At 48.0% G+C, this 14,763-nt stretch overlaps 6 protein-coding genes across 6 annotated transcripts; 4 read left to right on the top strand and 2 right to left on the bottom strand.

Moving 5' to 3' along the window:
• Nucleotides 1-2,049: 2,049 nt before the first annotated feature.
• F4812DRAFT_423124 (uncharacterized protein) lies at nt 2,050-3,032 on the top strand. The gene is made up of 2 exons (XM_047933737.1): nt 2,050-2,618; nt 2,708-3,032. The coding sequence occupies exons 1-2, from the start codon at nt 2,067-2,069 to the stop codon at nt 2,759-2,761; spliced, it is 606 nt and encodes a 201-aa protein (XP_047791767.1). The 5' UTR covers nt 2,050-2,066; the 3' UTR covers nt 2,762-3,032.
• A 933-nt stretch (nt 3,033-3,965) lies between these two features.
• Nucleotides 3,966-5,493, top strand: F4812DRAFT_423122 (membrane bound O-acyl transferase family-domain-containing protein). The gene has a single exon (XM_047933736.1). It carries the CDS (start codon nt 3,984-3,986, stop codon nt 4,839-4,841), a length of 858 nt encoding a protein of 285 aa, XP_047791766.1. The 5' UTR covers nt 3,966-3,983; the 3' UTR covers nt 4,842-5,493.
• Nucleotides 5,494-5,896: 403 nt separating this feature from the next.
• On the top strand, nt 5,897-8,074 carry F4812DRAFT_423121 (uncharacterized protein). Its single transcript, XM_047933735.1, has 2 exons — nt 5,897-6,761; nt 6,813-8,074. The coding sequence occupies exons 1-2, from the start codon at nt 5,929-5,931 to the stop codon at nt 7,960-7,962; spliced, it is 1,983 nt and encodes a 660-aa protein (XP_047791765.1). The 5' UTR covers nt 5,897-5,928; the 3' UTR covers nt 7,963-8,074.
• Nucleotides 8,075-8,352: 278 nt separating this feature from the next.
• On the bottom strand, nt 8,353-10,261 carry F4812DRAFT_423120 (glycoside hydrolase family 43 protein). The gene is made up of 3 exons (XM_047933734.1): nt 9,791-10,261; nt 8,679-9,723; nt 8,353-8,603 (listed from the first exon to the last, which is right to left on the bottom strand). Exons 2-3 carry the CDS (start codon nt 9,655-9,657, stop codon nt 8,506-8,508), a joined length of 1,077 nt encoding a protein of 358 aa, XP_047791764.1. The 5' UTR covers nt 9,658-9,723; nt 9,791-10,261; the 3' UTR covers nt 8,353-8,505.
• Nucleotides 10,262-11,061: 800 nt separating this feature from the next.
• Nucleotides 11,062-12,472, top strand: F4812DRAFT_329665 (uncharacterized protein). The gene is made up of 2 exons (XM_047931555.1): nt 11,062-11,244; nt 11,317-12,472. The coding sequence occupies exons 1-2, from the start codon at nt 11,132-11,134 to the stop codon at nt 12,248-12,250; spliced, it is 1,047 nt and encodes a 348-aa protein (XP_047791763.1). The 5' UTR covers nt 11,062-11,131; the 3' UTR covers nt 12,251-12,472.
• Nucleotides 12,473-12,711: 239 nt separating this feature from the next.
• F4812DRAFT_450603 (Aminomethyltransferase folate-binding domain-containing protein) lies at nt 12,712-14,079 on the bottom strand (the record flags this gene model as incomplete). The annotated part of the gene is made up of 1 exon (XM_047936105.1): nt 12,712-14,079. One exon carries the CDS (start codon nt 14,077-14,079, stop codon nt 12,712-12,714), a length of 1,368 nt encoding a protein of 455 aa, XP_047791762.1.
• Nucleotides 14,080-14,763: the final 684 nt, after the last annotated feature.

The raw sequence follows: 14,763 nt of genomic DNA, 5'->3' as shown, positions 1-14,763 counted from the left end.
TTGTTGATGGTGGTGATGATGGTGAGAGAATAGATGCCTTCTCGAGGGCGGAAGACGGTCCCTTTATACAATTTGGAAGCCTCTCCGAAGTCATACTGAGGCTATCAAGTTCCATACCGCGCCGCAGTTAATGGCTATCACTTTCTAAGTTCAATGGGCGTGGTCGTTGCGTAGGAAGGCCCCTACTAAGCAAATATGGCTATGATTATCTCCGAGCGAGAGCACGGTGAATGCAGGAACCGTTTCTGAAACCATCTTAGTTGAACAGCAGCATACACTCAGATTTCCAACATCATGCTATACTAATCCTTACGCCGCAAGATGCCGTATAAAGTAACTAAACTTGTGATCGACAGTTCAAGGATTAGCATTCCACGTGAAGAATGGTGTAAGATATCTACTTCCAATGACTATACTCCTAGCTCTTACTACTACTCTTTGATACCTAGTATACCAGGGCGATATATCAGCCCCTGAGCGTAGATCACGATCATGGTTCGACGTCATGCTATTTCAAACAATTCCTCTCTCATCTAAATTAGGATGGTGGTTATGTCTTCAGCCGATTACTCTTGCGTATTAAAACAGAACAGAGGATGGTACAAGACAAAATTATAAATTGTCAGAAACGTGTGCATGACAGGTACGTAATGTAGCATGGAGCTAAAGTAGTTCCGAATGGTACCTGCTTTAGTTATTCTGAAGCATATCTCTATGTAGTGCTAGGCGCACCGGTAAGTAGCACTAATTACACTAGCAAAAGAATATGCTATATCAAAGAGCGAAGTGCTCTTGTCATTCTATCACATTACTACTATTTTTAGTATTTATTTTATATATGATAACTATTATAGGATCTCTCCAACATACCTAAACTCGAGCCCCTATAAAGCTAGATGTTTCTTATCATAACAATATTACATCATAACTGTGCTCAAAATAAAGTAAATTTACGCTCATATGAATTTATTATAATCTCGGTCCTCTCCGTCTTCTAATAGCAAAGGGTTACTAAGTAAAGTTCTTATTTCTATTATAGTAAGTTTAGGTACTAAGGCCTAGTATGGTAATTCGGTGCGATCGAGGTAGTTTACCTACCGTGCCGTAGCATTATGTGAGACTCTTGCTGAGAATTTCCCGCCTTTTACTGATAGACATAGTGAGATAGCTTCTCTATGAGCAATATTACTGAAGATGCATTATGTAGGTAGGCAATGAAGAGCTGACGTTGAACCAAAACTACCGATACGGCACGGAGCTTGGCGAAGGATGACGGAATTTAAGCCGTGACCCCCGATGGAAGCCCGGTATTCTAAATTCAAAGGAAACACGTAATGATGGAATTAACAAGGCGAGAAAATACTAGGTACGGCTAAACTAAAAAGGGGAGGTAGATATTATAGAATTCTAAGTTACCTGTTATCCCCTAGCTAGATAGAGGTAGTTAAGCCTTAACAATAGCTTCATGGAATACGCAACGTCGCGAAGCTAACATACCTGTTTCAAGGAATAGATGTTGAAAATTAAATCGATATAAAAAGAACATAAATGGGGTAAACATCCGGGGTATATGCTTCCAACATGTCGAGCAAGCCACGAGGGAACCCTTGCAGGGGTTGGCTTGGGCTGGCTTGGTATGACGATCATGCGGCTGATCAATATTAGTTGCGTAATATAATAACTTCCAACATTCTACTGTGAATAGTACAAAACATAGTACAAATTTAGCATGTTGGGGTCCGGGCCGCATGAAACGGTGTTGGAATGGCCTTGATCGACGTTGATTGGTGTTGGTTATGCGTGTCATGCGATAACTAGGTAGATACCAGGTAGGTATCTTCAACTTGCCGTTTTTGACTATAAATTTATCTTCCACCAACAACGAAGTCAAACTTAGTCGTCAACCAAGTCAATCAACAACCCGACCTACACTTTCGATACCCACTCCTTTCCCTAAGTTGTTACCACATATGTCCTCTTTCTTTTTTCTTTTCTTTTTCTTTTTCTTTTCACTCGCTCGCTCCTTTTACATTATCCCTGACCCTGACTCTTGGAATTCCTAAGCGATGGATACCCCACTACAGACTCCCAACCCTCCCGTGAACATGCTCAACGACTATGTATCGCAGGAGCAGGTGATGTTGACCATGTATTGCCATGATAGTTCTTTCAAGAGTGTTACAGTTTTAGACGGTGAAGGAAATCCCATCTTCCGCGTCGAAGGTACAACGTTTGGCACTTCCTGGAGCTGGCGACGCAGGGTATGGGATAGCAAGAAGGATTGCAGAATCTATGACTTCCGTCACAACAGCCTCGATATCAAGAACGGCTGGGTGGTAGAGACTCCTGACGGTCGTAAGCTATGCTCGCTTCAGCACCAGAACCAGGTTACCAGGAATCATTCCGCTGTCGATGCTACCGTGCGCACCGAGGCTGGCGAGGACGTCTTGGTTCTTATGCGACCTAACGGCACGGCCGCGATTACGACAACCATCGCCGTTGGAGATTCGACTATCGCATCCATCCATAAAGTTGAAGACAATCTGCCGGGTTCTCGAGGGGGTCGAGAGAGGAGTGTCTGGGCAATCCGAATTGCTCCAGGGGTTGATATGAGCATGGTAAGCTTCGATAAATATCCACCTTTTTAATTTCTATAGGATTAGTATGTGGATCATGTGGAGAACCCCCGGCTAATCGTGAGTCCCAGATCATGGTTATGGCGTTGTGTCGTGCAGAAATGGGACACGTCTGGAAACAATGAAGAGGTCGGCGACCCACGTGGAAGGATCCTCCAAGGACTTCTCCAGGAACTTCTTCAAGAACTTTTCCAAAATTTCTCCAAATGTCGGATTAAAAGTACCTTGCTTCTGATTTCTATACCTTTATCCTTGTAGTTTACACCAACATGCTTCATTGCTTCAGAATTGCTTCCCATTGCTTCCCAATGCTTCCTACCGCTACAAAATAAATCATAAAAATAAAAATCTGAAATTCTAAAAAATGAAAAATGACATATCGTATCATGATGCGACGTGGATATTTCAGAAAGCTCCGTTGTGACTGACGTATGTTACCTCGACGCCTCTCCACTTATAAGCCGCAGGTTGTTTACAGGTACCTACCTACCTCCTACCTAAATCAGAACTGGATCGGCAGTTAAACAAAGCTTATACGTATAGGTACCCTAGGATACCCTAGTAACTCGGACCGATTCACTACTACCTTAGGTATGTACATACCATACCTAAGTAGACTAATTAGAACTTAGACCCCTGTATTTGTCATTCTCAGCTAGTTCTTACGCCGCTTCCATATACTCCATATACCTGCATCTCCTCGACTAAGATCAGCATAGATTCGCTGTCCATTGTGAGATTTGGTAAACTACCCCCTAATGTCGCTCACTCTTCATATTTAGAAGCACATTTAGAGCCTCGCAAAATATCTACCTACCTGGTACCTAGCTCTTAGGTAAGTAATTAGAGAGGTACGTACGAAGTACTTTCTGATTAAACAAGTCCGATATTGTGATATTAGAGTATAATTGCTTCATATTTTACCACCAGTTTCCTTACTTTTACCTAGGTACCTTATGAGGTAACTTATACCTGACTCAAGTCCATCATCCTATAGCAGCAAACACCATGGCTTATAAAAAGTTATTGGTTTACTGCGCCATCGCTCCAGGTTGTCAAATTCTCTCCTTTTTGTGTTTCCACTGGTCTCTACACACATCTCATCGCATATACCGCTTGTTAATCTTTCTTTTTTTCCTCTTGTTCTCTGCACTCTCATTTATCTATTCCAAGTATTTCCCCGTCCTTAACTTCACTAGTCTCTGGGCTCAGTCTCTACTGTTAAACGTTGTCCACGCTACCTCTCTTATTGTCCTCGAAGACTTCCCAGCATCACCACGGGACCCGAAGGACTCCTCATGGCTTTCTGCGCTTTACGCGACCTTCCGTGTATGGGGCAACCCGCGAATGCTTCCCAGAGCAAAGAAACCCAACTCCGGAGGGGATGAGAAAGAAGAGCCTGTAGCCGTCTTCCTCATCCACCGCTTTGCGAAGATCCCCTTATACTATTTCCTAAACTGGCATGTCCTGCCAAAGCTCTTCTCCGAGACCGTCGTTGAGCTTGTGGCCTACGATGTCGCTTTCCCTGCGCTTCTGACGCGACTCTCCGATGTGACGGCTCGGGAGGTCGTAGTGCGCTCATTTACGGCGCTTTCTTGGATCTGGGAGAGCCTTGTGTTCCTGGACGGTACTAACGCTATCTTGGCGGTGCTTTTCGTTCTCACCGGCGTAGACCAGCCGAGCGATTGGCCTCCTATCTTCGGTTACCCTAGTGGCATGTGTGGGCTGCGTAAGTTCTGGTCGCAGTTCTGGCACAAGCTAGCAGTGCGGCCCTACTCGAACTACGGCCGGGCTTTTGCTCGAATGTTGTCATTAATGATACCTGGGCTCCCTCCTACCGTAACCGGGGCCATTGTGGCCTTTGTCATCTTCTTGATTTCTGGACTCTCCCACGCGGCGGTAAGCTGGCGCCTCGGGACATCTGGATGGCTAGATTTACAGTGGTTCCTACTGAACTTCGCCGGTTGTTTGGTCGAAACTCTTGTACTCTCGATGGTTCGACGCCTAGCGAAGAAGGCAGGTCGGACGCGGGAGCTGGCTTGGCTAGAAAGAAGTTGGCTCGGATGGTTCATCGGGTACGCATGGGTGTTTGCGTTTTTCTTCTGGACTGTGCCGCTCTGGAAGTTCCCGACGCTGTATCGGGAGCTGGTAAAGTTAGAACGATGGGCGTCCATCTTATCGAAAATGACCATTGTTGAAGGGTAGATGTAGTCAGAACTCAAGTTTATTAGGTATTTGTATTAAAAAGGGTTTTCTGAACATATTCATCGAAGCTGCTACTATTTTGGAGGGAAAAAAGATTTATAGGACGAAGTACACTTTCACTAACTATACATTTACCTAAGTAGATTGCACTTCATTACCGAACAGCCGAGCTGTTCATATCTCGTAGTTGGACGTCGCGATACCAGTGTCAGCATTCCCTCGAGGCAATCCTTGGATCTCTTCAAGTATTAACATCATCACAACCCCTCTGGGGATCGAACTAGTTATTGTCTTGTCTATATGCAATCCTAAAGTCTATTCCTTAGGCCATAATCCGAAGTCGTCCAGTGCCTCGAAGCAGCCATGTGTTAGAAGCAATCCTCCGTGAATGTGGCCACCATAGACAGCGCGGCAAAGTGCCGTGCGTTAATCGGCGTTTTTACGCACCGGATTCGATCCATTAAAAATAGTAAATCCCGTTGAAATAAACCTGATTATGTATGGTAAGCTTCAATATGCAGTGGTGTAAACTTATCTCAGCTGATTCTGAGTTGTTAACACTTTGCCCGAACTTGTTCGGGATATTGTATCGACCTAGCGCGTCCGGATTAGAGAGGTTGCCGATGCGTAACATTCTAAGTGCTTTTTTTATATATATTTAAGTGCATTGCTAAGGAAGAAATCTTTTATTGGATATATTCTTAATGTTGTAGGTTTAGAAATTAGGAGATCTTGTCCACTTCTACAGCTTTTTTGAAAATACGTACCGCGCTTACGGAGAGCTACCTATCGTGGCTTGAGGAGCCGGTCTTTTTGGTATGTATTGTGGCTAAAGGGCCTTCAATGTTCGGGTTTTATGTATGTTACCCGAAAAGTGGCTTTATACCTATACCCGTTATTTACGTAACCTATGTTATAATATTTTAATAAAAATATTAAGATTTACCAGTTCCACTTATTTCGCTACTTATTATATAAGACTCGACAAACCCCGGCTACCCGCAGTTTAAGCCTGAGCCATTTTTTTTAGTTTACTTAATTTTAGTTTACTTAATAGTACCATCACGACGATCAAAAAGCCTACACGATGCAACTCACATGCATATGCGATGATGGAGAGGTTATTGATATTACAACCGCGATTCAGACGCAACCCTTTAATGTTCGCTCTTTATTATTAGATTCATTATTTGCATGCTTTCCTAGTCTTCCAGACACGCCAGATTTCTTTCAAGCAGAACATGGCATCCGTGAAGCACTTCTACAATTTCAGGGTGATAAGGAAAGATATGTAAGGTCCTACATTATAAACCGCTCTCTTGACCCGCGTACGGAAGAGACTCCAAGGGCAAGCTTAATTCATTCATCTTTTGAATGTGGTGGCCCAGTAGCTCTGGTTGGCGTATTTTACGCCACGATCGATGCGCATCGTAATATTCGCAGCCGCAGAACCCTTGACTACCTTTTGAAGGCCTCTGAAGAAACGAGAAATGCATTGTTTTATCGAGCCAACACAGTTCCCTGTAACCCGTCACTGATTCCCTGGCTCCGCCGCATTTTCGATCGGGTAGACTCGGATGCCAAGGGTCTTGCTTACATCTTAAGTTGGCTAGGTACACCCATACCAATTGACTTGCTCAGCCGGGCAAGACTGCCTTCGCTTAGTTGGAACAACGACGGTGAGGTGGCCGGAACCCCTGCTCGTCTTATATCCATGATCCAAAACGAGGAGAAGCTTGAGACATCTATACGGAACCTGGAATATGTTGGGCTTGTTAAATCAAGCCAAACAGCCATAGAGCTCCATCCACGAATCGGAGAACTTTTACCGGGGCGTCCTGAAGGTAGGATGTGGCTCCCAAAAGCAGCTAAGATTGTCTTTCATATGCTACCGAAGTACGCATCTATTAGACCTGAAAGGTACGCCTCGTCTAATTTCACCCTACCCCCCGTGATACTAATTAGATGCAGCTACTCGAAGCAGTGCAAAGAGCTATTGCCTCATATGACACGTATATTGAACCACCTAAATGGCAAGCCAGCGGTTCTCGAACAAATAGACCCAGTACAAATGGTGGAGGCATGCTTGTCAATATCATACTTTGGTGATAGGTCCTGGAAAATGCAGGCTGTTGCCATGGCCGCCCAGGCCGTAACCACCTGTAGAGACAACCTCATAGAGAAGCCATTGCTTCTAGCTCAGGTTAATGTTAGGAGGTTCTTTCTGTCGCTATTATATTCGGAGGAAGAAAACCAGAGTGACCAGCTTACCTTCCCTGTTGTTGATCGGAGGTCCAATGCATTTGCTGCAAATCTGGCAATAGCCAAAGCTCGAAGGTCTACTCAGTTAAACGAGTTGACGGCCGCTCGTAACTGTCTAGAAAGCTTCAGTATATTGCAGAGCGGGTCCCCTTCCTCCCTAGAAAAGATGCAGGAGTATAAAGTAGCTCTGATGCATGCGAGAATCTTACGGTTCGAAGGTCATTTTCAGGAAGCTTACCGTATCTTACAGGATCTACCACAAAAAGGGGAGGTACTTACATCGTACTGCGCAGTCCTTTGCGAGCTTGATCGATGTGACGAAGCAATCCGCGTCCTTGAATCATGCATGACTCCTACTATACGACCTAAGCTCATCCTTGCCCATGCACATCTTCTGAAATGCATGCATGCTTTGCTTAGAGAGGAGTCCGTAGATCAGATCTCGTTAGAAATATCGGATGATATTTACAATCAACTTGGTCGCTACCAACCCAGTAATTACTTTGAGAAGATGGACCACCTTTCCATTTTGATGGGACGAGCAATCGTTCAACACATGAGTGGCCAAATTGAAGCCGCCCTAGACGCATGGCAAAAAGCTCTTACTACTTCCACAGCATGGCTTCCTACTGGATATACTGACTTGATTATAGCTTATTCCATGAGTGAACTCGAGACCAGAAGAGGAAATTATGTACTTGCGGATATTCTAGCCGGTCATACAAAGGTGCTGCTCACTCAAACTGGCCTCCAACATCATTTCATTGGGCTTGGGTCTCTCTGGCCTGTCATCGTAGGGAGGTGGCGTGTTGCCCACGGACATGACCCCATTGTTCCCCTACAAGAAGCATGCAATTAGTCTGTCTAGGTCCATAAACAAATAGACCATGTATTACTTGGGCCTTGGCCGGGGCTTACCTATACTACGGGGTAAAGGATATTATTGATATATGCCGACGCCGCTCTCGTAGGTTTACATACTTTTTTTTTTTTTTGAAGTGATAGATACCTTGCCAGGCCTTACATGTAGATTACTCCACTTGTCAGTTATAGGTAACCGGCTGCCCGAATTATTCGTAAAATGACAGGGCCACGTACAGGCCCACAACCGTATTTGAAGCTTTTCAAATCTCACGACCTCCAGTAAATGCAAACAATACAGAATAAACAACAACAATTACTACTACCAGTAACCGTACGCTTTCATCATTAAACATAAGGCCACCCTCCGGGTAGCACAAGAGCCCGAATTTCAACTTCAACTTGTCCTAGCTTTACGCCCGGCTCAAATATATATATGCACCTCTTTAGATTCTATTAACCCATATAGTTCCCAATAGCGATGAATCCGATCTAAATAATAATGTCATTATACCTAGCTCTCATATTTGAGGCGATAAAATTATTCAACAACTGCAGGCCATCCAGAGCCAAAGTCGAGCTTATTCCAACCAAATCGGAACTCGTTCGCGGGGGTTTTGCTTTTAGCGTCATATGGCACTAGAAAGCGGCGTCTGATTAGCTCACGGCACTTGATATCATGGAAAGGTATAATGCTGGGGAGTAGGCACTTACCATAATGATAATATATGATAGGCCCCCCGGCCTCATCATCGATAAGGACCCCCTGACCGCCGGGAGCCCAAATGTTATCGTGGGTTCCTAGTATCTCCTTGCCGCCGTTGTTGTTGGCGCAGTCGGCCCCCTTATCATCAACAAATCCGCCACCTGGTCGCTTAAAGCGGCACACCATCACTTTATAAACATCACCCCTATCGACCCAATGGCCATCCGGCTGCTTGCAGCATCGACCGGACGAGAAGAACAGGTAGTACCAATCCTGCCACTTGAAGATATAAGCAGCCTCCGTCGGACCGGTCGGAAAAGCCGAGGTCTTGTTATTGGCGAGATGGCTGATGTTCTCGTTGGCACCGTCTGCGATCTTGATCGGCGGATCCGCTAGCGGAAGTTGGAAGATACCCTGCTGGTACGATCCAAACGAGAGGAGATTTCGACGCTTTCCTCCCTCGTCGACGGTGAGTAGAGCCGCGTCAAGAATGTTGTACCTCTTGGCCCAGTCGATCTCCAGGCGGCCGTGCCACTCCCAGTCGCCGGTCTCAAGCGTCTTGGACGAAGCGACGAGGAGGCTAGAGTTGTGCGCCCAGGTGTGTATAGCAGGGTCTGTGACGCCAACCGTAGAGTAGTCGAATTCGTGGTTGTTAATGTAGACGTAGTACGTATCCCCTACGCGATGTATCGAAGGGGCACCGCCGTACTCGCGGAACTTCGCAGTGCCTTCATGCGTCCAAGGCCCGTATAGAGATTCCGCCGTCCAGACGCTGCCGTTCTTTCCCGTGGTGTATAGAAATAATTTATTATCTGATTGGCGCCGAATTAAGGCGGGGTCTAGTGTCTGCGCGATAGGGTTGTTGGGGATAGTCCCTTTCATAGGTTCGGGAGCTGGCCAACCATTTTGAGCTGAAGCATGCTCGAACAGAAGTCCTACAATGAGGCCTGTCGTGAGAGTAACAAGTCTCTTGGCGATCAGCATCATAACAACCCAACACAATGATAGTAGTTACGTTCCGGTCTATTTGTATGGGTAGAATAGGTACCCAACCTAGATTATCAGCATGCTCAAGAATCGAAGAGGCATGCCCTTTAATATGCCACTATAGTATACATACATGTACCTCTTACGTAGTAAAACCCTCGCTGCAAACCAATCATGGAAAGTCTTCAATGCGTTTGTACTTGATCGCCATGGAATGCAGCTAGGGCTGACGCACTGCCACCTTCATAGATTATCCCCAAGGGTGACAGTGGGCAGCAATAGTTCCGTTTTAGCTTGGTAAGTTCCCATATTTATAAGTTAGTAGATATACTCAAATCGCTGGCATGGTGTATGTTCAGGTAGCCGGTAGTCTAGCTCTTAGAGTACCTAAGTCTATGAAGATTGTCCAGTAGGACTCATTTACGTCGACGTATGGACCACGATCCTCCAAGTTTGGATACCTAGTTGTGGGGTAAATACGCAGGCATGGTACAGCACAGATGAAGATCCCTGAATGCCGTCGATTTTAATCACAGTTCCACACATAGCCTTCGGGCAATAATTCGGTCGTCGGCATAGTCACTTGTTGATTGGATGGTTAATTATGTACTTACCTGACCTACACTCTTCCGTCCTTTAAGAACCTTAATCTAGACATCTATCGTACTCTGGCTATGTAGACTTAAACATCATCGTCTTCGCCCTAAATCCACTAAGCTGACGATCATATCCAGCCAGCAATGGAACTAACTATTCGAACAGGTAAGGAGGAAGGGTAGTCGATCGCTTGCCTTCCAACTGTAGGCCATGGGTCAACGGCTCTCAGCGCATTCCATGTTTTCATGATCATTTCCAAGTATTTCTTCAAGCCGCTATCTGGACCGACAGCGGTGTGTAGTGAGTTCAGGTAAAGAACTTCATCTCTTCTTGAGATGGGTTGATAGCTTTATATTAATATTTCGCTGCTCTAGCTTGAGGCTAGGTTATAATACTATGACAATAATTTTGAATATCTCTTATTGAAAGGCTGCTAGGTTAGCTTAGCTACTCCGCGCGCACTCGAGCTGATGCTAATGGAAATGGCTAGGTACCTAGGTACCTAATGGCACTTCATAAAATAATAATTTAGGTATGCAATAGCTTAATATCTGCTGTGCTTAGTATGTTTAATAATGCTATGCTCAAGAATTGTTTATGCAAGTCAGAATCTGGATAACTCGACGTTTTACAAGAGACAGTGATCCCATTCGGTGATTATGTAAAGCGATGATGCACAAATACCTGTTGCTGCATAGGTACCCGCCGTACCTAAGTACCCCCTAACCTTAGGCACCTAGCCAGGCTAAGATATAGTTTATTTAGTGGAGCTACTTATTCTTTATGGTTGCTATTGATTTTCAATCTTGAAAACAGTCAACTTTTATTTCTTCATCCACACGCCAAGTTAGGGAGCAACAGCAACAGAATAACCACCATGGATAAATCCGACCTCCTAATATACGCCAAGGAGTATGCGACCACGCAGGATCTTTACGAGCTCTTGGGCGTGACATCAGACACGCCCAAAGAAGACATTCACCGCGCTTGGTACGTCATAATCCTCTCCCATCTTTTAATTGCAAACACACGAGCTGCGCTACTAACACACCATTTTTCTAGGCGTAAGCGTAGTTTGAAATACCATCCCGACAAGGCGGGAGCCAACTTCGACCCGGCGAAATGGGAACTATTCGAGCGAGCGCGGGACGTGCTGTCCGACGCCCCAGCACGCGAGGTGTACGACTCCCAACGGTCCGCCGCCCTGGCACGCGAGGAACAGCGCCGCGCCATGGACGCCAAGCGACGCGCCATGGTAGAGGATCTCGAAGCGCGAGAACGCGGCGCCGTTAAGCGTCCCCGCGGCGAGGGCGACGGCCCCACGATGAGCGAAGCCGAGAGGAGACGGCTAGTCGAAGCTGGGAAGCGGCGCTTAGAAGAGAGGCAGAGATTGATGAGGGAAGCCGAAGAGAGAGAGAAAGAACGGGAAAGAGAACTCAAGGCACAAGAAAATAAAAGGGTCCAGGAAAAGGCACGCCCGTTAAATATAGAGGAACAAAGCGGTCGAAGAGCAACGCTAGACGCGACGAGTACGACCGGGTCCAAAATGGATATCGACCCGGAACCGCCAGCGAAAAATGCCGACGGCTACGACGACCGGATCGCAGACCTCGAGCGGCGGTTACAAGAGGCGCGGCAGCGAAAAGCCGCCAAGAAGGAAAAGAAGGCGGGGCGGAAGAACGGTGACGAGAAGCCCAGCAAGACATATGAGGCTACTACACCCGATATCTCGCAAGAACCACAGGCTGACGAAAAGAAGGACACTTCCTCCCCGGGGTCGGCGAAGACTTTTTCCTTCTCCACCTCCACAGTCGCCTCCACGTCTACCAACGGCACCGCTGTTGCTAGTACCAAGCCCCGCGCCAAAGGAGACTTCTCGTCGACGATGGCGAGGCTGCGCGCCGCGCAGGCCGAGAAGGAGGCGAGGAAAAAAGCGGAAGAAGCTGCCGCAGCTTCTGCTTCTGCTTCTGCCGCCGTAGACGGGGTTGGTACTTAGCTTAGTGACGGAGAACCCGTCTTTTCTGTCCGAATCGCTGCCATCGCTCTCGCTTTCCTCTTTGATACAAATTATGATACCCCCAGCTTTATATATATATACCTTACCTTAGGTATATACCTAAGGTATGCACCTACATAATAGAGTCCACATATATGAACCACGTATGCTAGAATAACAGCAATGTTGCTTAGGTTGCCCGTAATAAATAATAGGTATACTGCAAACATCGTAGGATACCCCCCAAGGTTTGAATGTGACTTACAACTCTGCGTGGCTGTTTACATATGATTAGAGTGGAGGCCGTGCCTCGGAGGTATATCTTCAAAGTAGATTTATAATACACATACGATATAATACGATATAATATACAGGTCCACTGCTATAAGCAGTGTCTCCTAGCAATATATGTAAACATGCCCTCCGTGAACATGACCACCTAGGTACGTTACCTAAGGCACCTACCACATAGGTAACCTCTCCCGCATCCAGTCCGGCACAAACGCCGTGAGCTTAACAGCCTGTCCTCCATTACCCTCCTCGTCCTCGCCCCACTTCACGACAAACTCGTCGCGGGCCGGGTCGTACGGTGCTCTGGCCGCCGTCTCCCCCGGCAGCTCGACGTCCGTCATGATCTGCAGCCTGCACAGCGCGAGGCCGACATTCCCCACGCCGCGGAGCCACGTGCCCGCGCTGCGGCCCTTGACGCGCTCTCGGCCTATACTCAGATTCGACGGAACATCTGCCGCCGACAGGTGTTGTTGTTGCTTCTTCTCATTCTCGCCCTCTCCCTGGCCCTCGCCCTCTTCCCCGGCAGCGATATAAGGTGCGTATTCGAGCTTCTCCGGATTGGAGGAGGAGCCGGGACCAGAGGCCGGGTACAGCAGACAGGGTAGTATGCGCTTGCGTATGACGCCGCGGTGCCGCGTCCGGATCGTCAGCTCCTGCCCCACGTAGCACCCCTTGCGGAAGTCGATGCCCCCCATGAGGTCCATGTTCGACTCGAGCGGCAGCGCGTGCTCGCGCGGGATCTCCGCCTGGCCCTCCGGCACGCCTAGTAGATAGCGCCGTACGCGGTAGGCGTCGTCGTCGCTTCGCGCCAGGTCTAGGTCTAGTCCGTCATCTGCTCCTCCTCCCCCGCGCCGGAGGACCCGATATCCCATCCCCGGGGCGCGCGTGTCCGGTAACACGATGCTGTCCTTTAGCCGGGATAGTGGCGATTGTTCGGGCAGAGAAGGCGAAGAAGAGGATCCATCCCACACTTGCCACGCGGCGACTTCCCCCTCGTCCAGCACCCGGAACTCGAGCTTGCTCCGCAGCTTGTACCGCTTGATATGGTGCGCCAGCGTATCTACCTGCCCAGCATCCACCTCGACGACGAAAGCGTTCCCCCCATCCGCGGCGCCCGCGCCCGCGCTGATGCCCAGCGTATCCCGGTAGACGAACACGTCGTGCAGCACGCGGCCCGTCGCGTTCAAGAAGGCGCTATAGAAGCCGGGTGCCCCGGCGGCCAGGCTAGTGCGGGAGGCAGTCGAGGAGGCGTGAAGCCGGTGCCTGACGGCGCCGATGGTGGGCTCGTCGATGACGGGCTGCGTGATCAGGCCCTGCAGGAACTTAGGCGCGTCCGGGCCGGCGAGGCTGATCAGGCGCCGGGAGGTGAGCAGCGCATAGCCGGACGAAGGGGGAGGAGGAGGAGCAGTAGCAGTAGCACTTGCGCGACGTGACGTCACGGAGAATTGGCGCTGGGATCGCCGGCACGACTGGCACACGAAAGGCAGAGGGAAGGGGCTGAGACCGCGCCGGGGGGCGCTGCGCGGTAGGATCGGCATCGCGCGTGTGAATGGTTCCCGTGTGCCTGACCTAGGCTGGGGGGATGGGGGAATAGGATTTTTCTTTTTGTGGATAAATATTAACCGCGCCGCAAAGTCGTACGTGCGTACGTAGTAGTACTACGTCTCTATACGCCAGGTATGTATGGTATTACCTGGGTACCTCCTATGTAAAGCGCAGTATTGTATTCTGTTGTTCCCGGATAACGCGAGAGTCCGAGGCCGAGGCGACGCTTTTTTCGCTTGCTCTGGGACGAGAGAAGCGAAGGATTATTGCAAGGTTTCGATAGCAAGAAAAAAAAAAAAGATTGTCGTAAGGCGCCAGCAAGGTTAGCCTTGTCGGCTTGGAGTTATTTCCAGCAAGGTACCCCCACAACCGTGCGTTCCCGGGGTCGAAGGTGGTCTCGGATGCAAAAGAGCTGTGTGATGTAATTTTTCTGATAGCTTAGGTCTTTCGAGTTGTTGCTGAGCCGGCCGAAGATTACATAATGCTATTTTCTGGCGTGTAATTCGGAGGTGGCTCGGTGTCGGTATCCGAGATCGGGCTTCGGGTTTGTCGGTTCCGAAATCCTGATATCGTTGACTTTTCTTGGGGATCAAGTTTTTTTCTTCTTCTTTTTTTCGCTGCCTAAGCTAGCTTCTACTGGACAAGAATAGGTACCTAAGGTACCTAACCTCACTAAC

Source organism: Daldinia caldariorum (assembly GCF_022478825.1).
Source record: "Daldinia caldariorum strain CBS 122874 unplaced genomic scaffold F4812scaffold_5, whole genome shotgun sequence".
NCBI lineage: Eukaryota > Fungi > Ascomycota > Sordariomycetes > Xylariales > Hypoxylaceae > Daldinia > Daldinia caldariorum.
Note: the sequence above shows the minus strand (reverse complement) of the source record. Positions and strands in the feature narration are given on the sequence as shown.